The following is a 15,382-nucleotide window of genomic DNA, read 5'->3' as shown; positions in this document are numbered from 1 at the left end:
GTTGTTAACTTTTAATTTTTCAAGCTGAAAATTTAATACATTACAAATAGTTAGAGTGAAGGACTCTAGACTCCTGGTGCCTCCCTCATTACCTAGCATATTGCCTTGCACATGGTTGTTCTCACTAAATGTGCATTGAATATATGAACAAATTTATGCTTTAAATTTGTATACATTTATGTGGATATATATGCATATTACCTGACTAAGAAGGATATCATTTTAGTAGATTCATGACTGTAATCTGGAATTCATGACCTGAAAGGCCCTAAAATTAATATAACTAAATGACAGGAACCTCTTTAAATTCAGTGCGATACAGATATTGCCCTCACAACCCTAAAGATTCCCTGTTTTTTTTTCTAAATACCAGAATGTCACACTTTCATTTTTTGTCTACTTGTTTCCAAATCCACATACGATTAAAATTATCCCTCAAATTCAAATACTGCAAGTGTACTTTGGTAGATCCTTTTTCTTTTTTTTCCCCCAACATTTGGACACAGCTTATACAGTGAACTTTATTTTTCCTGTCTAGCAGTGAGCTTAGGCTAAGGTGTGCTAACAGCAACAAGTATCATCAAGATTTCAGTGGGTTACAAAAACAAGGGTTCATTTCTTGTTTGCACTATATGTCCGTTGTGAACAATTGCTTTGCTCCACATCATCTTCATTCCAGGAACCAGACTAAAGGAGCAGCTCCTGTCTTGGATTTTGCTAGTCTTGTAGTAAATGGAAACAAGGCATGAGGGAACTATATGATGGCTCTTAAAGCTTTTGCTTAGAAGCATTATGTGTTGGGAAGCAGGCTCCACGATGGAGATTAGCCTTCAGGTGGTTTATTTGGGAATGCTGTTAGGAACAATAGCTGTAGAAGTGGACGAAAGAGAAGAAATCAGAATTGGCCAAAGGGTATCAAGCTGTCATAGTATCAGTTCAGAGGCATCTTCTGACCCACTGGGGAGTTGAAACTCTGGGATAAATTTTCATAATCTTCCCAAATTGGGGCTATGGGCTAGGCCATCGTGCTCTTGCATAAATCAGTCCTTGGATGCAGGTGGCCCTGGAAAGAGAAGGTGTCTTTGGCAAGGCAGTTCTCTTCAGTCAAGTGGGCTGATAGATGAGGGCTGCCTGTTGTATATAAGGCCTTCATTCCTGAAGTATGCTTTGGAGCATGCACCCATCAAAAAAGTGGCATTCATCAGTTTTGCTTGTTTCTTTGGTCAAAGCAAGTCATACTGCCAAACCTGATAGAGTAGGCTACAGAAGTTTAATCCTCCAAAAAAGGAGAATTGCTTGAGGTCACATGTCAATTCCGACATCAGTAAGCGGGGACATCTAGTCCTCCCACAGGGAGAATCAGTGTATATTTTGAACATTAATCAAGAACAAACAATCATAAAGTGTTTTGGTAACAATTTGGTGACATCACACAGTCTGACATGGGGTGAGGTCCATAGTTTAACAAACAAATGAACAAATTTGGTGAATTTAATCTAGCATTCTGCTATACTGAGATTACAGGAATGTTCCGAGATGGTAAGGGGAATATAGAATGAAAGGGAGGGGGAACATAGGCAAAGCACAAAAGCAGATCTAACACTCCCATTTTCAAAACATTTCAGAACCATATGTTCTTCAGATGGATTAAAAAATGAATATAGCCCAATTATATGAAAAGATGGTTGCCTACTGATCAGCAGATCAGCTATAAAATCTCAAATTGAACTAAGTAACAAAGTGTTCTCATAAAAACCATTCAAATAAATGTCTCAAAATATAGTCATCAAGTTGTGCTGCATCAAACTGAAGTTGCCAGTTTTTACCTCTATGGATGTGGAGCAAAGCTACCTTAAGACAGCAGATTAACTGCTAGAATATGGAGTGGAGGGGATAGGTAATAGATTTCAGAGCCTCAAGAGTAATTAGGTGGAGGAAGGTAAAAGCCCTTGGTACTCTGTCATCTCATGGTAATGCAACAGTTTTACAGATGAGGAAATTTAACATGTAGAGACATCAAATAATTTCTCCAAATTTATTCAAATAGTAAGCAGGTTGAGCTGAAATCCAGATAAGAATCCAAACTCCATGCTCTCCTTCATAGCATTACCCAAATAATTCACAGTTATCTTATTTTTGGAAAGCTTTCAAGAGTAGCTTTAAGCTGCTGTCTTAAAATATTGATGTCAGATGCCTGAGGATTTCACCTAATATGCAGGCATGGGATGAGACAGTTGTGGGCTGCCTTCTGTATCAGTAACTTGTTGTTTATTCACATCTTGATAACTTTTCAAGATGTGAATGAAGAGTCAAAGTTTAGATTTGGCAAGATGTGTGTGAGTATTACTTAAGGATATTTGTTATTTGTTTCAGGAACAGCATCTGTTGCAGTTGCAGGTCTCCTTGCAGCTCTTCGAATAACCAAGAATAAACTGTCTGATCAAACAATACTATTCCAAGGAGCTGGAGAGGTACCTGCCTTAATGTAATACCTATGTTCTCCTAAATTAATGAATATGTAATGAGTTTTAATAATCATTAATTTGAGGTTTGAGTTATTCTTTTAAATTTTTCATATATTAGGATTATAAACTATTTTACTTTTTATAGAAGACAAGATAGATTTATTTCTCACAATTTTAAATTTGTAAGATTATCAAATGTTACCACAAGTTTTTGTCCTATGTTTAAGATGTCATTTAGAGAAAAAAAAGTTCCCATATATAATTATGTATGAAACCATTTAAGTGTTAGGACATTATATCTGATGCTGATTTTTTGTATCCTCCTATGAGAATACAATTTTTTTTTTAATTTGACTCTTTACACAATGTAACCATGTTCATATTTTTAAGAAAAAAATAGTTTGAATTAAAATAGAGGCCCATGATACATTGTAACTGTTCACATGCAAAAGCTCCAGAATATTTTAAATTGTTTGGAGGATAGAGCAGTAAAACTAAATTATGTAGCATTTAGTTATCTATTTCTATAATTTAATCATTAGAATGATACTAAATCTAGTAATAATAATTTACCTCCAGAATAGAAGTTAAAATATTAACTGAGTTTGAACTTTTGTGAGAAAACTGCCAAAATCAATTTTGAGTTATTTAATGTAGTAAATGGAAAAATACTTTGTTTCCATATGTGTTTTAAGAAGACTTTAAAATTTCAAATTTAAAATGATTACGAATAAAACAATATATTTCACTGGTAACAACTTGTGTATCCTATGTGTTGGTTTTGATTTTGCATATTCTTAAAATAAGACAAAATGCATGAAATTAGGATGTAAATGCCAGAGAATAAACATAATGAAATATTAAAAATGTAAACACAAATTTATTACATTTTTTACATTGAAATTAAGAAAAAAATCTAGACAAAATAACAAACCATTAAAAATTGAGGTTCGTTTTTTCTGTGGATTATTTATACATGCTGTATTTAATTTAAGTAAGCCTCATCTTTGAATTTCTAAAGGGTTCTGATGAATGGCACAAGCCAATTCTTGATACTCAGCAGGGTAGTTTTTATGATTGGATGAGTCAAAGACGGCACTTGTTTGTCCCTGAAAAGGTTCTAGAAATTTCACAAATTATCACATAATGTATTAAAAACAAAATAGGTTAGTTATTTTAATCTTGCAGTATATTTTGCAGCTCTTTCTTCGTCTAAATTAAGTGAGTAAATAAATGCTTGAAAATACAAATTTATGTCATTTTCATTCTATCACTTAATTGTTCAAGTGTTCATCTGAACAACCGGGCCTCATTCTTGAAATTCAGTTAGATGAGCTTGAATCTAACAATTAATAGTACAATCCCATGATCAATTTATTATTTTAAATTCAGTATTTTCTTGTTGTAGCAAATTTTGATTTTATTAATAGAATTAAAGATGCTGAAAATCAAGGAATATGACTGGTTTATCTGTGGCTAAATAATAAGCCACTTAATAGTATTTCTTTTGTAATAAGAAGAGTAAATAATTAGCATTTGCTTAACTGAAATGTGAAAAAAATACTTTTCTCTGAGTGTAAATAAAAGATGCTAGTTTTCTAGCTCAATAGAGCTATTTTTTAGTCCTTACTAATGGAGAAATGTAACTCTTGATAAAATATCATATGAAACAAACTTTTATATTTTTGGTTTCATAACATCTTTATCAGGCTGCCTTAGGGATTGCACATCTGATTGTTATGGCAATGGAAAAAGAAGGTTTACCAAAGGAGAAAGCCATCGAAAAGATATGGTTGGTTGATTCAAAAGGATTAGTAGTTAAGGTAAGAACTTGTCATTTTTACCCTGAATAAAAATCAGTATGCTATGGTGGATAACTGCTTCAAAGACACCCTTACCCCCATATTGTATAGTTAGATGTGTTGCCATTAATCAAGAATAATCATCTTACACAAGAGTATTGATACTCTTCTGAGGAAATCAATGGCTCATGAATAGAATCGACCTGTAATGTTCTTGCAACTTCTTCACCTTGAATTAATAGTTTCCCAGTGAGGTAATTTGATACTGGTAGAGATGAAATACTTGGGTAGAGCGCCTTTTTTCAAGAGCTGTTTGTCAAATTGCGCACTAGCTAGAAAGAAAAGAAGGAAAAAATGAAATAATAGGTACTCTTACCTGCTACTACTTTCTCTCAACCATATTCTTAACTATTTTGAATGGTAATTCCTGAAAAAGTCTTTAATAAATCGGCCGTTTGGATATTAATTTATCTGAGCCTCATTTTTTCTGGCTTTAATAGAGATAATAGTACTAACTTCAAAGGGTTATTGTGAGAGCTAAAAGATACTGGGTATGTGCCTATGCTGCATAAATAGTTATAATGTAAAATAATATTATTGTGCCATTTATGCACATCACTCATTTACTTCAATTGCTTGAAAAAAATATTTATAAATCCCTTTTCTATGTGAAGTTGAATTTTAAGGAATACTAAGTTAAGCAGTGTTTTCTGAAATTTAAATTAATATAGAAACAAATGTGAATGCATACCAACTTTTGGCTAAGCTATTTTGTGTATCCAGAGCTTTTAAGTTTGTCTCTCATTCAATGTTTTCCATTCTAAGAATCCATCCTTTAGAAATAGAGATGTGTTCAATGCTTTATGTGTGAGGATGCTATCACAGCATTTTTATTTATAATAGTGATATGTTTTATTATACATTATTTATAATAGTGATATATTTGCTTAAATAAAGCATACTTGCTAAATATTTTGTGATATAGCCACACAAGGATAATATACAGAATGAAAATTATTTTCAAAGAACTGTAAATGACATGTTAAAGATTTCATAATATGTTAAAGAAATGAAAATACCAATTATATATAACCATTTTGTTTTAAAAATAAAATTGAATATAAAAATCATAGAAGAAAATATGTATTTCAGTTATCTCTGAATTATCATATTACTTTAAAACTTATTTATATTATTTTTAAATTTCTTTTTGTATGTTCCAATTTCTCCTGAATTACTTTGTGCTCCTTTAACATAAGAAAAACACAGGTTTCTTTAAATTATTAATTTAGACAATTTGGACAAATTTTTGCTTTAAATGAAGGAAAATACATGCATGACTTTAGTAGCAAATGTGCGTGTAAAGGAGTGAAATGATAAACTTTCAGTATAGAGCTGTTGGCTTAAAAAATTGCTATTGCTTTCAAGAGTCAGCATAACTATAAAAATTTGTACACTATGGTTACATGATATATATTGTGGGTATGAAATAAAAACATTTATTGAATGAAATCTCCTATATATCAGGTACTGAACTGTACTTTGAAACCCAATACGGTCCTTGATCTCAGGAAGCTCAACAGCCTACTGGGAAAAACTCAAGCAAGCAAGAGTTACAGTACAATATGAAAGTACTGTCACAGAAGTATGTCCATGTTGTCTGTTCTAGTTTGCTAGCTGCCAGAATGCAGTATACCAGAAACGGAATGATTTTTAAAAAGGGGAATTTATTGAGTTGCTAGTTTACCATTGTAAGGCTGAGACAATGTCCCAATTAAAACAAGTCTATGGAATCAATGGTATCCAGAGAAAGATACCTTGGTTCAAGAAGGCCGATGAAGTTCAGGATCTCTCTCTCATCCGAGAAGGCACATGGTGAACACAGTCATGGTTTCTCCCTCAGCTGGAAGGGCACATGGTGAGCACAGTTTCATCTGCTAGCTTTCTCTCCTGGCTTCCTGTTTCATGAAGCTCCGGGGGAGGCATCTTCCTTCTTCATCTTCAAAGTGCTGGCTGATGGAGTCTCTGCTTCATGGTGCTGCAGTATTCTCTGCTCTCTCTGAATTGCCTTCATTCTCCAAAATGTTGCCTCTTTCATAGGACTCAGAAACTTATCAAGACCCACCCAAATGGGTGGAGACATGTCATCACCTAATCCAGCCTAACAACCACTCTTGATTAAATCATATCTCCAGGGAGATGATCTGATTACAATTTCAAACATCCAGTATTGAATAGGAATTATTCTACCTTTATAAAATGGGATTTTGATTAAAACATGGCTTTTCTAGGGTACATACATCCTTTCAAACCAGCACATTGTCCTTGGTGCCCAGGAAAGAATACTTCTGACTGCTCTAAAGAGAAGGAAGGGAACTGTTTCAGTTTGTTAAAGCTGCCAGAATGTAATATACCAGAAATGGATTGGCTTTTACAGAGGGAATTTATTAGATTACAAATATACAGTTCTAAGGCCATGAAAATGTCCAAATGAAAACATCAACGAAAGGATACCTTCCCTCAGTAAAGGCTGATCACATCTGGTGTGTCTCTGTCGCATTAGAAGGCGCACCATGATGTCTACTGTCCTTCTTTATGGGCTTTTGGTTTCAAATAGCTCTCTCAGCATATGGCATTTTCTGGGGCATTTCCTTCTGCATCTCCAGACATCTTTTGTCTTGGTTTCATCTCTCTGCTTTCTGTGTTAGCTTTGACTCACTCTCCCGCCGTACTTTGAATGGGCTGGGCTAAATCTCCATGGAAATAATCTAATCAAAATGTCCTGTCCAAATGATGAGCTCACCTCCACAAGATTGGATTAGAATTAAAAGAGCACGACTTTTCTAGTGTATATAACAGTTTCAAAACAGCACAGAATGCTGAGGAAAGTGCCAATGCAAGGTGTTTCTTTCTTTTCTTTTCTTTTTTTTTGTATGGGCAGGCACTGGGAATGAACCCAGGTCTTGGGTATGGCAGGCAAGAACTCTGCCTGTTGAGCCACCATGGCCTGCCCAAGGTGTTTCTTTTTTTTTTTCGTATGGCTAGCCATCAGGAATTGAACCTGGGTCTCCAGCATGGCAGGCAGGAATTCTGCCACTGAGCCACTGTCTCATTGCCTAACAAGGTGATTCTTAAACTGAAGTTTCACTGGAAGATTTAGGAGTTTTTCTCAAGTCTCCATAAACATATTGTGCCAGTTTGAAAGTGTTGTGTACCCCAGAAAAGCCATGTCCTTTAATCCTGATTCAATTTTGTAGGGTGGAAACACATTTGATTAGATTATCTCCACAGAGATGTGGCATTCCCAGTTGTGGGTGTGGCCTTTTGTCTAAATGAGATGTGACTCCATCCTTTCAAAGTGGGTCTTGATTAGTTTACTGGAGTCCTATGAAAGTGGAAAACATTTTGATGAAACCTCAGATGCAGATGCAGACACAGACGTTTGGAAACATAGATGCAGATGCTTGGAGAACAGTTGCTGTAGAGCTGACAGAGATAAGGATGTTTGGAGATGCTCAGAGTGCTGACAGAGAACACATGCCTAGAAACAGACAGAGCCCAGCAGATGTTTTCATTTGCCTTCCCATGAGATGTCAAACAAGTCAGAAACTAGAGTTCGGAACCCAGCAGACCTTATCATGTGCCTTCCCATGAGATGCTACACAAGCCAGAACCCAAAGTTGTGTCCCAGAGGAACTAAGTGAAGGTCCACAGATGCTTAGAGAAGAAACCACTGGCATCAGAAGCTGGGAGCAACGAATCAGCAAGAAGGACTGGCAAACGTGAGACACATACATGCCTTCCTTGAACCAAGGTATCTTTCTCTGGAAGCCTTGGTTTGAACATATTTATAGACTTAGAACTGTAAACTTGTAACTATTAAATTCCCTTTTAAAACCAATTCCATTTCTGTTATATTGCATTCTGAGAACTTAATAAATTAATACACATATTAAACTTGCAATATCCAAAACTGAAACAAGGTAAGTATGTTGCAACTTCAGTATGAGATACTAATTGAAGCTAAGGATCATGTTTGTTTATTTATATTTTCAACCAGTACATTACAGACAATAAATTGGTCATTAATAAGTGATTTATTTAATGAATGGCCTTCCGGCATAAGAAATCAGCATGTACAAGAGAAAATATTTTGGAGTAAGAGAACATTTAGGGATTAAGGTTTTAAAGAAAGCGTATGGCAGGTAACAAAGGTTCTTCTGAATCCTGCAAATGTGTAGTTGAAGAAACCTATGTAAGGAAGCTTGCGTCTTGAGTCTTTTTGATGTCATTATAAAAGGATTCATTGAAATGAGGGGAAACTGAGACAGAGAAATTAGTTAAAAAGCTATTGAGATGATGTAGAAAAAAATTAATTGAACCCTGAATTAATATATTGACCAAAATGGTACATGCAAGAAGCTTGATTCAGTACATATTTAGAAAATGAATTTGGCATACCTACTAACTGTTTAAATATAGAGGGAGGAACTAGGGTAGAGTACAGATGGAGTCTACCTGAACTCCTTGGTTGACCAGTAAATGATATGGCCATTATTGTAAACAAGGGATAAAAGATAGACCAATTAAGGGGGAAGATAATGAGACCGATTTTGGAAATAGCAAGTTTAAGGTTGCTGTGGAGACCTGAGATGGAGATGTCTCTTTGGTAGTTAGAGATACAGGGCTGATGCTCCGGATAAGGATCTGATGGTGGGGATAAGGAGTTTTGGGATCATAAGCATATATATAGTTGGAAGCATTGAAAGGGCTAGACAAATTGTTTTATATTTAGAGATTTCCAACATTCTAGAACCAAATGTGGAAGTCTATGATTGTGGTGTTCGATGAACATTTTATATGAAGTCTGTATAAAAATACAGATTTTAGTATCTCAAATAATTTTGACACACTGTTACTGAACTGAGGATCCAATTTCCTTAAACTACAATAGTTCCAATAACTGTGAATTTACTGCCCAGACCTAATCAGTCACTCCTAGTTCATGTCTTTTACTTGCCAAAACAAAGACATATGTATACTCTCCATGCCAAGATAAAGAAAGTTATATTTTAAATGGTTGTTATATATTTAATAGCTTGTGCACTACTTAAGAGACATATGAAGTTTCAGCTAACCAATTTTTCTTTCATGTTTTATACTGTCAAATTCTTATGTTGATTTTTGTTGCAGAACTAATAAATGTTAAGATAACTAGTAAATTAGTATAATCATGCTTTCAAATTTACATGTTTCTTTTGTGTTTATTATCCTTCATTCCTCAGTACATTTACAGCATCTCTGGAAAACTGATAACATTCTATTAATAGTTATTAATTTGTAATGTAACTATTTATAATATATTTGAAAATCATGGAAGTTTGAAATTAAAATTTTTATTGGTCAAATTCATTCATTTTTTTAAAGATGTAAAACCAAAAACTAAAAAGTGAACTGTGAACTTAACTCATCTGTGGAGTTAAATCATCATCCAACTAAAAAGTATTATTCTTACCTGTTTTCTGTTTTCATTTCAAACTTACAGCTATAGCATTTTCCTCACATCCATATGTGCAATAGAATGAGTTTATGGTATTGAATATCAATATTTTAAATAATTTATCCTTATCAGTAAGATTGATTGAAATCAGTTACTTGGTCATAATCATACCCAAGTATCTTAATTTAGAAGGTAAAGTAAAAATATTTCTATCACCCCAAATGGAAATTCTATACCAATTAAGTACTAACTCCCCATTCCCTGCCCTAACCTCGCCCCTGGAAATCTATATTCTAGTTTTGTCTCTAGAAATTTGCCCATTTTGATTATTTCATATAAGTAAGATCATGCACTATTTGTCCTTTTCTGTCTGGCTTATTTCACTCAACATGATGTTTTTGAGATTTATGCTTATTTTCACAAGTATCAAAACTTCAGTCACTTTTATAGCTGAATAATATTCCATTGTATGTATGTATGTACTACATTTTGTTTATCCATTCATTTGTTGAAGGACACTTGGGTTGCTTCCGTCTTTCAGCAAGTGTGAATAATACCGTTATGAATCTCAGTATGCAAATATCTGTTTAGATCACTGCTTGCAGTTCCTTTGGGTATGCATCTAGCAGTGGAATTACCAGGTAATATGGTAATTCTATGCTTGACTTCTGAGGAACTGCCAAACTGTTTTCCACAGCACCTGCATCATTTTACATTCCCACCAGCGGTGAACAGGTGTTCCTCATCCACATCTTCTCCAGACATGTTATTTTCCATTTTTTTAAAATAGTACCCATTCTAGTGGGTGTGAAATGATATCTCATTATGGCTTTGATTTTCATTTCCCTAATGGCTAATGAAGTTGAGCATCTTTTCATGTGCTTATTCACCCTTTGTGCATCTTATTTGAAGAAATTTCTAGTCAGATCTTTACCAGTATTTAAACTGGGTTGTTTGTCTTCTTATTGTTGAATGGTAGGAGATTTTTATGTAGTTTGGATATTAAACTACCAGATACATAGTTTCCAAATGTTTTGCTTCCATTATATCAGTTTTCTTTTTACTTTCATGATGAATTCCTTTTATGCACAAAAGTTTTTAATTTTGTTTTTGATTTGGTTTATTTTTTTTAGAGCGAGCAGGTTGAAATTTCATTAAGCTACATATGTGAGAGGCCATGCAGGCAATCTCACAAAAAAAGAGGCAAGCCCTACACTGTGGGGCAATCTGCTTTTATAGATTTTTGTTCCTTTTATAATTTTTATTAACTTTTTTACTACCCTCCCCTTTTCCCTCATCTGGGGTGTTTGTAGATAACTCACTCAGATGGGGTCAGTTGTTTACAGGTGCTAGTTATTGCTGTTCTTCTTAGAGATATCTTTCTCTTTGAGGCCTGACTCTCCTTGGAATTTGCCCTTTGTTCATTACTCAGCCACCACCCTGATTCTAAGACTGCTTCATTTCCCCCTCAGAGATTGGTAGTTCCCTTAATCTTAGGGAATTTGGGGCCAGTGGTCTTTCTTCTGTAACTGCTTCCAGCTGTCAGTGGCTCACAGGCCCTACTTGTGGGAACATAGAAGTGTCTGGCTATGCTGTTGAGGGTGGCTGGTAGAGCATGGGAAACAGGAGCCCAGGCTCTGGCTTAATCTTTGAAAAATTGTATACATAGTTTGAATAGAATCTGGAGTAAGATAGAGCTCAGTATATATTTTTAGAGTTTTTAGGAACACTTACTTGGGCTTAGCATATTATGGCAGTTTGCCAAATTTGGCTGAAATTTGTGTAAGAGTAACATTTAGACTGATTTTTTGACTCTGTTTGAAATTTCTTAACCACTGGAATTTCCAGATTTTTTTTGCATGGGCAGGCACTGGGAATTGAACCTAGGTCTCCGACATGGCAGGCGTCTGCCTGCTGAGCCACCATGGCCTGCCCAACCACTGGAATTTTATTTCACTTTTCGATTAACTAATTTTATGATGCAAGGGCCTGGCTCCACTGGGGGATCTGGGGAGCCGTATCTTACATTGCTAGGGAGACTTAACACGCGGGAAGTCATATCCCAGCTTGGTAATGAGGAAAGGTAGTGAGTTTATTTGTAGTGTTTGGCTTAGAGAGATCACGTTTGAAGAACAGAAGTGGTTCTCTGGTGGTGACTCTTGGGTGACTCTTAGTAATAAGTAAGCTTATTACTAATGTAATTATTGCCATTACAGAGAAATGTTTTATAAGAGCAAGGCTCAAAATCTTGAGATTAGTTTATTAAATTGGGAGCCCCTGTTGTTTAAGAAAACAATAAGAATTCCCCAGGTGGGATAGTTGAATAGTTTCATGTTTTTCTTTTGTCTCTTAAGGCATTTTGCAGATATTTTCATTTTCTGATTAAGAATTTCTTCTCTACTCTAGGTTCCATGTTAAATAAATTAAACTAGGGGGTGTAAGGGTAGTTCAGTGGTAGAATTCCTTTTTGTTATTTTATTTTATTTATTAAGCATACCAACATACAAACACAAACATTCTTACCATATGATCATTCCACTCTACATATATAATCAGTAACTCACAATATCATCACATAGTTGTATATTCATTATCATGATCATTTCTTTGAACATTTGCATCAATTCAGAAAAAGAAAGAAAAAGAAAAAAGAAAAAAATTCACGCATACCATACCCCTTACTCCTCCCTTTCATTGATCCCTAGCATTTCAAGCTCCTAAATTTATTTTAACATTTGTCCCCCCTATTATTTATTTATTTTTAATCCATATGTTTTAGTAGTCTGTTGATAAGGTAGATAAAATAAGCATCAGACACAAGGTTTTCACAATCACACAGTCACACTGCGAAAGCTCTGTCATTACACAATCATCTTCAAGAAGCATGACTACTGGAACACAGCTCTACATTTTCAGGCAGTTCCCTCCAGACTCTCCATTACACCTTAACTAAAAAGGTGATATTTATATTATGCATAAGAATAACCTTCTGGATAATCTCTCAACTCTGTAATCTCTCAGCCATTGACACTTTATTTTGTCTCATTTTCCTCTTCCCCCTTTTGGAGGAGGAGGTTTTCTCAATCTCTTGATACAAGTCCCAGCTCATACTAGGATTTCTGTCCCATGTTGCCAGGAAGGTCCACACCCCTGGGAGTCATGTCCGATGCAGAGAGTTGGAGGGCAGTGAATTTGCTTGTTGTGTTCGCTGAGAGAGAGAGGCCACATCTGAACAATGAAAGAGGTTCTCTTGGGGGTGACTCTTAGGCCTAATTTTAAGTAGGCTTAGTCTGTCTTTTGCCGAGTTAAGTTTCATATGAACAAACCCCAAGATTGGGGCCCAGCCTGTTGCTTTGGTCGTCCCCACTGCTTGTGAGAATATTAGGAATTCTTCACTTGGGGAAGTTGAATTTTCCCCTTTCTCACCATTCCCCCAAGGGGACTGTGGTAGTTAGATTTAGGTGTCATCTTGGCCAGGTGAAGGTGCCTAGTTCTATTGCTATAGACATGAGCCAATGGCATATGAACCTCATCTGTTGCTCATTACATGTGCAGTCAGTTAGGAGGCATGCCTACTGCAATGAATGTTTGATTTAATTGGCTGGTGCTTAAATGAGAGAGCTCAATGTAGCACAGCCCAAGCAGCTCAGTATACTTTATCTCAGCACTCACAGCTCAGCCCAGCCCAGGCCTTTGGAGATGCAGAATGGAATCACCCCAGGGAAAGTTGTTGGAACCCAGAGGCCTGGAGAGAAGGCCAGCAGAGATCACCCTGTGCCTTCCCACATAAAAAAGAGCCTCAGTTGAAAGTACACTGCCTTTCTTCTGAAGAACTATTTGTTTTTAACTAAATAAACCCCCTTAAGCCAACCCATCTCTGGTTTATTGCATTCTGGCACCTAGAAAACTAGAACAGGGACTTTGCAAATACTTTTTTATTCACTGTTCAAATCACTCTGGGATTTATTGAGGCATTCTGGAGAAACCTACAAAATCTCATGCCCTGCTCAAGGTTCCATGTACTATGGTATTCAGTCAAGCTGTCCACATAGTTATATTAGGAAATGCACTAGACAAAATATAAATTTTGTACCAAGTAAACATTTTTTGCTTTAGTCTCACACATAAGTTAAAGTTTTAAAATATTAATTACCATTAATTTTCAGCACCCTGCAGTATTGACATTCCTTTGTTCTTCCTCATGCAAAACCATTTTTAAATTTGTACATTTAGTCACTATCATTATACACTCTAGGCATTCCTAGATTATACCATCTCAGTCTTTATTGTCTATTTTTCCTTCTGATCTCATTTGTGCCCCCAGGCCTTCTCCCTCTATCATTCTCACATTCAGCTTCATTTAGTGTTCTAACATTATTGTATTATAGTTAGGTAGTATTGTGCTGTTCATTTCTGAATTTTTACAACCAGTCCTGTAGCACAATCTGTATTCCTTCAGCTCCAATTACCCAATATCTACCCTATTTCTATCTCCTGGTGGTCTCTGTTACCAACTAAAGTTTTCCAAGTTCATTCACTAATGTTAGTTCATATCAGTGAGACCATACAGTATTTGTCCTTTTGTTTCTGACTGATCTCACTCAGCATAATGTCCTTAAGGTCCATCCATATTGTTATATACTTCATAAGTTTATTCTGTCTTACAACTGCGTAATATCCCATCATATATATATACCACAGCTTGTTTAGCGACTCATCTGTTGATGGATATTTTGGCTGTTTCCATTTCTTGGCAATTGTAGATAATGCTGCTGTACACATTGGTGTGCAAATGTCAGCTTGTATCCTTGCCCTCATGTCCTCTGAGTAGATACATAGCAATGGTAGTGCCGGGTCCTATGGCAATTCTATACTTAGCTTCCTGAGGACCCGCCAAACTGTCTTCCACAGCGGTTGTACCATTTGACATTCCACCAACAGTGGATAAGTGTGCCTCTTCCTCCACATCCTCTCCAGCAGTTATTGTTTTCTGTTTTATTGCTAATGGCCTTTCTGGTGGGTGTGAGATGATATCTCATTGTGGTTTTGATTTGCATTTCCCTAATAGCCAGGGAAGTTGAGCATCTTTTCATGTGCCTTTTGGCTATTTATATTTTCTCTTCTGAGAAGTGTCTGTTCAAGTCTTTTGCCCATTTTGTAATTGGGTTGTCTGTCTTTTTGTTGTTGAGTTGAACAATCTCTTTATATATTCTGGATACTAGACCTTTATCTGATATATTGTTTCCAAATATTGTCTTCCATTGTGTAGGCTGTCTTTTTACTTTCTTGATGAAGTTCTTTGATGCACAAAAGTGTTCAGTTTTGGGGAGTTCCCATTCATTTATTTCTTTCTTCAATCTTTGTGCTTTGGGTGTACGGTCTAGGAAACAGCCTCCTATTATAAGATTTATAAGATATTTCCCTACATTTTCTTCTAACAGTTTTATGGTCTTAGATCTACTGTTTAGGTCTTTGATCCATTTTAAGTTAATTTTTGAATAGGGTGTGAGATATGAATCCTCTTTCATTCTTTTGCATGTGAATATCCAGTTCACTAGGTACCATCTATTGAAGAGACTATTCTGTCTCAGGTGAGTTGGCTTGACTGCCTTATT

The 15,382-nt window shown here is 35.6% G+C and overlaps 1 protein-coding gene and 1 long non-coding RNA gene across 3 annotated transcripts in view; one reads left to right on the top strand and one right to left on the bottom strand.

The window, feature by feature from the left end:
- Positions 1-15,382, top strand: part of ME1 (malic enzyme 1) — a 254,780-nt gene that overhangs the window by 207,892 nt on the left and 31,506 nt on the right. For both annotated transcript variants that reach the window (XM_077162347.1, XM_077162348.1), the window contains 2 exons: positions 2,374-2,471; positions 4,175-4,288. In XM_077162347.1, coding sequence (XP_077018462.1) covers positions 2,374-2,471; positions 4,175-4,288 — 212 coding nt within the window. The remainder of the gene's footprint in view (positions 1-2,373; positions 2,472-4,174; positions 4,289-15,382) is intronic.
- Positions 4,041-15,382, bottom strand: part of LOC143684918 (uncharacterized) — a 32,887-nt gene continuing 21,545 nt past the window's right edge. The window contains exon 4 of the long non-coding RNA XR_013176271.1: positions 4,041-4,599. This is a non-coding gene — a long non-coding RNA (uncharacterized LOC143684918). The remainder of the gene's footprint in view (positions 4,600-15,382) is intronic.

The sequence above is a fragment of the Tamandua tetradactyla genome, chromosome 5 (assembly GCF_023851605.1).
Source record: "Tamandua tetradactyla isolate mTamTet1 chromosome 5, mTamTet1.pri, whole genome shotgun sequence".
In the NCBI taxonomy this organism is placed as follows: Eukaryota; Metazoa; Chordata; class Mammalia; order Pilosa; family Myrmecophagidae; genus Tamandua; species Tamandua tetradactyla.
Note: the sequence above shows the minus strand (reverse complement) of the source record. Positions and strands in the feature narration are given on the sequence as shown.